An 8,659-nucleotide genomic window follows, 5' to 3' on the forward strand; every position below is an offset into this window, starting at 1 on the left:
TATAGGTGTATACAGTACCTAGTTCTATAGGTGAATACAGTACCAAGTTCTATAGGTGAATACAGTACCAAGTTCTATAGGTGTATACAGTACCAAGTTCTATAGGTGTATACAGTACCTAGTTCTTTAGGTGTATACAGTACCTAGTTTTTTAGGTGTATGCAATACCTAGTTTATTGGTATTGACAGTACCTAGTTCCATAGGTGTTTACAGTACCTAGTTCTATAGTTGTATACAGTACCTAGTTTTTTAGGTGTATACAGTATCTAGTTCTATAGGTGTATACAGTACCTAGTTCTTTCCTACAGTACCTACCACTTTCAAGTAGACATAGAAATGATTACGCATTTCGCAAAAGCAGACATTGTTCTACGAAACGCTTTATAAATTCATTTGATTGTTTTTAGATATGGTTGTGTTCAATAAATGTGATTTGTAAATTTTTTTGCCTGACATTTTTTAATTAGTTATTTAGATAAATTCATATTTTAATTGATTTTGTTTGTGGTATATACAGAAACCCCATATGTATTTACATGTCTGAACCTAGCCTCACACAAGCACTTTGGGTGCATGGATTATTATATAAATTGTTTGTACATACCTTTTTTTTTGTCTTATCTGTGTCCTTCTCTCTGCAGTGATCCAGCCTTTCTTCAGATGGATCCAACCTTCTTCAACGTGAACCAAAATTTGGCTGCAACTTCAACCTTTCACACTCTTCTAAATGTTCATGACTTCCAAGCAATAATTTATATGCAGATTTTATTGCATATGCTGCTTACATTCTGAAAAATATATTCCTTAATGTTGCCTAGAAATACAGGTATGGGCGCAAATGTTAAAACTTCAGCCAAAGAAGTGTTCTTAGTTTTCTATAGTTAGTAAAAGTCACAACCTTTGCAAAGGTTTATTAGCTTTCTGTGACCTGGTTGCAGAGAATTCTTGACACGCTGCTATCTGCTCTACGTTATAAATGAGCTCCTTATGGTTCAGTGTTCACTGTCTTTCAAGTTAGTTGTCCTGTATGTGGTCACCAAGAGCTTTTGAAAACTGTAATTTAAAATTGTCTTCATTTTTTAAGTCAGGTAAAAAAAAAGCCTCCTACTGTGTTAGTGTTGTATGAGTTAATGTAAATAAGATGTGAGCTTCTACCTAGTACAGATACAAGGTATTTATTTACACATCAGAAGCTATGTACCATTCAGTGGTTTAGTTTTATATTTATAAAAAAAAGATACATATTAAATTATATCACTGTTAAAATGTCAAATCTGTTTCCAAAATACCAAATTATTTTACTCTGGGATTCCAACCTTTTTTAAAAAAAAGAAAACTATTTGCAAAAATTGGTTGTCCTTCCCTTTGCTTGTTCTCTTGTCGACCATTACCAGTGCATTATTTTTCTGCAAGCTATGAATCTCCAGGATGTAGGATTGGGGAGACTGGAAACTGGGGGACAAATAGTTAAAGAAAAAGCTGGTCTTATTTCTTCGACATTTGTAGTGCCCTAATAATTGTGCAGGACATTAAAGAACACATTGCACCAGGACCTGATCCTGAAAAGTTTACAATATGCTGTCCTTACCATAGCCACACAGACATACATAATACAGAGCCAATAGATATTAACCTAAAGATATGTTTTTGGATGGACACCATAACTCCCCAATCACACCATGACACAAACATGAAGAACATAAAAGCTCCATATGGTTAGTGTTCTGACAGGGACCAAATTCTGCACAGAAAGGGTTCTATAATTGGCTCTCTGCAGTCAGACTAATCCATCCTTCCCACCGCTCCAATTCTGCTGCATCTCTTCGTAGTTCTCTTCATTGGCTTCCATTTCACCTGAGAATCAAATTCATCTCCTGTGCTTCACCTTCAAATCCCTCAACTGTTCTTTTACCACTTTTCTGACCTGATAGAGAAATACCCCCCAAGTCACTCTTTTCACTCCTCCAATGACCTACTAATCACTTTCTCACTCATAACCTCATCAGACACAGCTCCAAGACTTTTCTAGAGCTGCCCCAACTCTCTGGAATGATCTTCCTCATCCTATTCGGCTTGTTCCTACTTTCTGCTCATTTGAAAGAGCCCTCAAAACTCATCTTTTCAAACTTGCCTACTCGTCTTCTTCTGTCTCTTAAAACCCTCACCACTAACCCCACTACTACATATCCCCCTCCTATTGTGTGATACTTCCCCCACCTCCTAGATTGTAAGCTCTTCGGGGCAGGGTCCTCTCCTCCTGTGTCTCTGCCTGTATCTGTCTTCATTTGAAACCCCTACTTAATGTACAGTGCTCTGTAATATGTAATTTAAATCCTGTTTCTTAATAATAATAATAATAAACTGAGGACAAATTTGCAGCTGGCATTTTTGGAATGTAAGAGGGTCAGGGCAGGTCAAGTAATAGTAAAAGTAAGAAAAAAAATATACCAGCGAAAATGTTACTTTACATGTTTCAAAAACATTCCTAAAAAATCACTAGTAGGTTAAATTCCATTGTACAATATGTTCTTCACAAGGGTAGTCTGTGGGTAAAACTGCAATTTCTGAGAACTCTTTAATAACTCAACAAAACTAGTGATTCATCAATGACTTCAGTACTCAGTGCCTTACTAAATCAGCCTACTAGAAATAACACAAACCCAGCAGATCAGTATTAAAAGGATTTTGGCTAACCACTAAGTCACTACGATGTTTCAGACAATATTCTGCATGATTGCAATATTGCAAAATTCAAATGACACAATGAAGTGTTCAATATGGGAATGAATGGGGCCACCGGGTGGTTCATGTCATTGTCTTGTTCTATATATTATTTTGTGTTTATCATGCAGCAAAATTGGAGCTTTTGTCAGCTGAAGGACAACTGGGTCCTCTTCATTGAAACCACTGAGGGCCATATAGAAGAAGAAAGAAAGCTTCACATGACCAAAAAATGTCTGCTATAGAGAAACACAGTATGTTTTAAAAATCTTACTAGTCTATGTAATTGCTGAGTAGGGTTGTTAATTAACATAGTTGCCCACAATTTTCTGGGGGAAAGCCAATTACCTAAATGCATGTTTTTTGGGTTGTAAGAGAAAACTGGAGTACCCAGAGGAAACCCACGCAGAAGGAGAACCTGCAAACTCCGTGCAGATAGTGTCCTATTCGGGATTTGAACTTGGGACCCAGCGCTGCAAAGACCAGAGTGCTAACCTCTCTGCTAACCAGAGTGGTAAGCTAGACATCTGTACAGCGGTCCTTGGATGTAGTTCATCAATCAGTCTTGGCAGATCAAGGAATGTCTGATTGGAAATTACCTTTTACTACTATGGAGGAGAGCACAGCAGGGTGCCATTCACTCATCCTCACCCCTTCTATCCATGGAAGGGAAAGGCATTGTGTTTGCAACGCTCATTCATTCATTCGGTCACTGGAAACAATCACATAGCATTGTTTCCAATGACAGAAATGCAATGTCTGTAAATAGCCTTACTTATTGATTCTACCAACCAGACTCAAGCTTGTTGCTCTTAGCACACTCATGGAAGCCTATTAGGTGTCCTCTTTTTAAGGGATGTGGTGGTACTCCTAGGGGGATGGAGATGGGCACCACTGGAGAGTCCAGCAAGTTGTGTATGATGTATGGCCCCATTCAAAAGAACCACCAGCTTTTCCGATCACCTTTAAGAGCATTTTCAGGAGTCCTTTTATGCGAAGATAAGGACGATTTTGGATGGACACCCATCGTCTATTCAATAACAATCAGCAGGAAAAGTATTTGACAGTCCTTGGAAGGTGAATCTGGTGTTTGCACTGCTTACCTTTTTTTTTGGGCTGGCAATTTCCTTGTGGAATCAATTCTTTGTGCCATAACCTCCAGGTCCCGTCTTGCAGGGAAAGAATGGAACTCGCCTCACTCTGTGTCATCAAGCCAGGCATTGCTGTCATTCACCTCAGTTGGAATACAAAGTGAACACAATGTTACCTTACAATATAAACTTCAGCCAATTATGGAAGTCACATAAACACAACTCTGAATTCAATATTTACACCAGTATATACAACCCCTTGCTTCAAAAACAAGTTATATATTTACCTGTATTAGATATTATAAGCCTCTAACAATACCCTGTGCAGCCTAACATACAGACTTGGCGTAGGGAAGAGTAGCACAAGGAGCCAATTAATTATTTATCAATGTTAATAAGAAGACAGAAGAGAGAGCAGAATGATCTTCATTAGTGTGCTGGTAATCATTTCACGCTCCATTCACAGGTTGGGGAGGTTTAGGAACTGTGTTACTGTACTACAAGCAGAGAAAATGTGGAACTCCTGTCCTGCCTGAGGTAGCTGCAATCTGTGGCAGAGCTGTGAAAATCTAAGAGCTGTAAGATCAGTTAATAAATCTTGTCACCCTCAGGCAAATTCAAAGACGTCTACATGCTGCATTAGATCTTAAACTACACCAGGTTTGAAAAAAATAAAGGGGTAACATTGCCAGCTGAGTTGGTTTTGGTTTTTCAGATGTATAATGGTCATGAACCTGATCACAGGTAAGTGTGCTGATGTGCTTTCCTTCCCTCTCTCTCTTTCCCTCTTTCATTATTTTTCCACACTCTCTCTCTCTTTTCTTTTCTCTTTCATTTATTTTCCCTAACTCTCCTTCTTTCTTCCTCTATCTCATTCTTTTTTTCTTTTCTTCCTCTCTCTCTCTCTCTCCCTTTCTCTCTCTCATCCTCTTTCTTTCCTTCTTTCTCTCTCAATGACCCTGATTTATGAAAGCTCTCCAAGGCTGGAGAGAATACACTTTCATCAGTGAAGCTGGGTGATCCAGCAAACATGGAATGGATCTGGTCCCAGATTCAAAACATTTGCTAGCAAATGTTTTTTTTTTTTTTTTTAATCCATTCTATGTTTTCTGGATCACCCGGCTTCACTGATGAAAGTATATTCTCTCCCACCTTGGAGAGATTTCATATATCAGGGCCATTCTCTTTCCCTTGCTCTCTCTTTCTCCCTCTCTCTCTTTTTATCTCAATTTCATCCCCTCCCCCCCGCCCCCACTTTGTTTCTTTCCTTCTTTCTTCCTGTTTCTCCCTCCTTCTCTCTTACTCTCATTCTCTTTCCCTCTCCCTTCCTTTTTCTTCCTCTCTCTTTCCCCTTTCTCTATCATCCTCCTTCTTTCTCTCACAATCTCTTTCCTTCTTTCAATATATTTCTCCCACTGTCTTCCTCTTCCTTTCTTTTTTTCCACACTCTTTCTCCCTCTCCCTCTCTTATTTGTCTCTTTTATTCTTTATCCCTTACTCTACTTTTTTCCTCTTACTCTTTCTCTTTCTCCCCTTTTCTCTCTCTCTTTCCCCTCTCTCTCTCATACTCATTCTTTCCTGCTTTCTCTGCAATCTCTTTCCCTTGCTCTCTCTTTTTTCTCTCTTTCGTTCTTTTTCCCCCACTTTCTCTTTTTCTTTCTTCCTTTTTCTTCCTCTCTATTTCTCTATCATCCTCTTTCCCTCTTTCATTCTATTTCACCCTCTCTCTCTTTAACCTCCCTAGCGGTTCATTTCTGTCCAGTTTTATATGTCTAAAAGCGGTACATTGTCTTTCATGAAAATGTATTTTACAGTATAATATAATAGTATGAGTATAATAAAGTTTGAAACACAAAATCATAAATTTAAAAAAATAAATTTAATAATATATAAAGGAGAAAAAGAATGAGGTTTACGGCTCAGGGATTGTATGAAATAATATATACGTGTATTTGTTACATAGTATCAAAGGAAAACATTTACATAACGCATTCAGGTATTTTACCTTGGTCCTGTTAACACTTCACAGGACCTAGGTATAATATACTAGACACAGTGCCTCTATGTCATCAAATGAATGTGTGAAGAACCGCAAAAGTCCTGACCGTATAGAGGTTGTGCAAACATCCGACGCGTTTGGCCACCGTTTGGCTTCCTCAGGGATATATTTTGTACGTACTTTGCGGTCAATGGGAGATCATAAAAGACACAAAGATACGTGATGACGAATGTGGCAAGGTGAAGGCTGAAAACCTTGTTCAAGTTAGTGCTCCTTAAGCCTTAAAGAGGATTTCGGTATATTTCTATATTGATGTGCATAAATGATTCCTATAAGCTTTGGTACTCAACGAGGATTGGTGTTTCATTCACCCATCAAGATTGTAAAGGATGTATAGGAGAGGCACAGGCCTTCCATTGCAATTTTAGAAACAGGTCTTGTAAGCTGAAATGAATAGGGTCACAAAGGAGTATTTCAGGGAGATGAGCACTGAGAGCACAGCCAAACTTTATTATACTCAAACTTTTATATTATACTGTAAAATACATTTTCATGAAAGACAATGTACCGCTTCTAGACATAAAAATCCAGTGTATTGCATTCAATACAAAATAATTTGAAATTCCCGCCGTGTCCCTAGCGACAGCCGCACGGACTGATGTCACCTGGAACTTCCAGGGAATGTCAGCGCACTGGCCAGGGGACAGATGGAGGAAGAGGAAGCGGCTAGAGGATGGAAGGACACTGGAGGACGCCGATGGGACTAGCTAAGTCTTTATTATTTTTTTAACTACCCCGAAAGTGGCTCAGGGTTACCGCTTTGAGCAGGTTTTTTTACCCCGAGTCACACTCGGGCTTACCGCTTGGGAGGTAAATTCCCCCTCCCCTCTTTCCTTTGCTTTTCTTTTTTCTTCCTCTCTCGTTCTTTCCCCTTCTCTCTTTCTTCTTTTGTCTTCCTGTCTTTTTCCCTCTTCCATTCTCTTTCTTTCCTCATTCCTCTTTCTTTGCTTTGCCATTCACTCTCCATGGAACTGCTGCCAGGTGTAGCTGTTCCCAGGCATGAGGTAGCCATGAATGCACAGCAATCTCACCCCCAGACTGAACATAGCCATCCTTCAAGGCAGCTGGGAGGGAGGGGGCAGCACAAGGTAGCTGGCCCAGGGGAGAAATAAGTACAAACCTGGCCCTGGTAACAAACATACAACAAAAATGTCAGAACCTTTCCATATATATGATCCAGGTCAGTTACTTAAAAGGAAAACTATGACATCCAGGCAGCGAGTATACTAAAAAGAAGGGGACAGCAATTACTAGCTATTCTTCCATGACAGGTCATCTTTATTGAGTTAATGCACTACCAATATACATCTGCAGAGTGGGTTTCCTGATTCTGTTTGCAGGTCTTGTATGATAGAGACATTAGGTCTGATTTAATAAAGCTCTGCAATGCTGGAGAGGATACACTTTCATTAGTGAAGCTGTGTGATCCAACAAACCTGGAATGGATCTGGTCCAGGACTGAAAACATTTGCTAACATAGCAAATTACTTTTAATATTTATAATAGTTAATAGTTTTAATGTTATCAGATAGCCTGTAATCAATGTACAAAAATCAGGTTGAAGGGATGACGTTCAATACCGGGGAATCACAAACTTATCTCGCAGCCCGGGTTTGCAGGTTTTTATTAATTCATTATCTGCTTGAAAATAAGAAAGATCACTTTGCTGGAAACAATCTTTCATGGTGAATGATTTTTGTGTAATTTGCATTCAAGTTGAATTATTTGAATCTCATTAAACATCTTTATTCAATAAAAAACAAAATCACTGTAATGAACTTTTGCTGTATCTTCCTGCTGGTCCCAAATTATGATCAGCAAAGTTATTTCTATCATGTGGTGTATGAATATTATCTAATGGCATCAATACATACCAATGCCCCCACAGGCACCCCAGATCATAACACTGCCCCCACAGGCACCCCAGATACAGGCACCCCCAGATTATAACAAAGCTCCCACAGGCACCCCAGATCATAACACTGCCCCCACAGGCACCCCAGATTATAACACCGCCCCCACAGGCACCCCAGATTATAACACCGCCCCCATGGGCACCCCAGATCATAACACTGCCCCCACAGGCACCCCAGATTTATCACTATATACCAATTAATTTAATCAAACAGCTAACCTAATGAGAGTGGAATCGTTTAGATCAATTCAGTTTACTGTCACTCAATACCAGCAGCATGTCCCAGCTATCAATATGACAGGATGGCTGCTCCCTTCCAGATATATATATATATATATATATATATAGATAGATAGATAGATATATATTACATCAGACAACCAGCACAATCCATCAGCTCTGACACTTCCATCTCCGTGTCTTTATTGTCCCTGCTGAAGGAGAGAGATGCTGATCACATGACCGCACGTCACATGACTCGTCTCTTTAAACATGGCGGCGTCCAGCAGCCAGCAGTGGAATGACAGAGCAGAGAAGCTGCATCGGAGGTTGGAGAGGCTGCGGGAGGCGGATAATGATGGTGAGAAGCGGGGGTGACAGGGGGGCAGAAATGTTTTACTGACATGAAGTGTAGGGCTGTAAAAGAGGTAGAAGGGGGCAGGGTGTGGTCTGGTTAGGGCTCATATGAGACCTTTGTCTTTGCTGTCTCTATGGGTGTATTATGCCTGGAAGTGTAGGTGCTGCTTTTATCTCCCTGGTAGGTAAATCATGAAACAAGCAGATATAGGTTGGAGCCATGTCACACAAATGTTATATTTCCAGTGACCCCCTTCTAATCTCTAGTGATCCGATTTCATTATCATTATAGCAGA

General features: G+C 39.7%; 2 protein-coding genes across 3 annotated transcripts in view; both read left to right on the forward strand.

Annotated features, from left to right (window-relative positions):
* Window positions 1-2,376, forward strand: part of EMB (embigin) — a 20,976-nt gene extending 18,600 nt beyond the window's left edge. The window contains exon 9 of the mRNA XM_072416647.1: window positions 643-2,376. The gene's annotated coding sequence lies outside the window, so the exon portion shown is untranslated. The remainder of the gene's footprint in view (window positions 1-642) is intronic.
* Window positions 2,377-8,251: 5,875 nt separating this feature from the next.
* RIMOC1 (RAB7A interacting MON1-CCZ1 complex subunit 1) overlaps window positions 8,252-8,659 on the forward strand; it is a 6,857-nt gene continuing 6,449 nt past the window's right edge. For both annotated transcript variants that reach the window (XM_072416648.1, XM_072416649.1), the window contains exon 1: window positions 8,252-8,367. In XM_072416648.1, the coding sequence (XP_072272749.1) occupies window positions 8,280-8,367 (88 nt within the window). In that variant the 5' untranslated portion in view covers window positions 8,252-8,279. The remainder of the gene's footprint in view (window positions 8,368-8,659) is intronic.

This window comes from Pyxicephalus adspersus, chromosome 6 (genome assembly GCF_032062135.1).
Source record: "Pyxicephalus adspersus chromosome 6, UCB_Pads_2.0, whole genome shotgun sequence".
Taxonomy (NCBI): domain Eukaryota; kingdom Metazoa; phylum Chordata; class Amphibia; order Anura; family Pyxicephalidae; genus Pyxicephalus; species Pyxicephalus adspersus.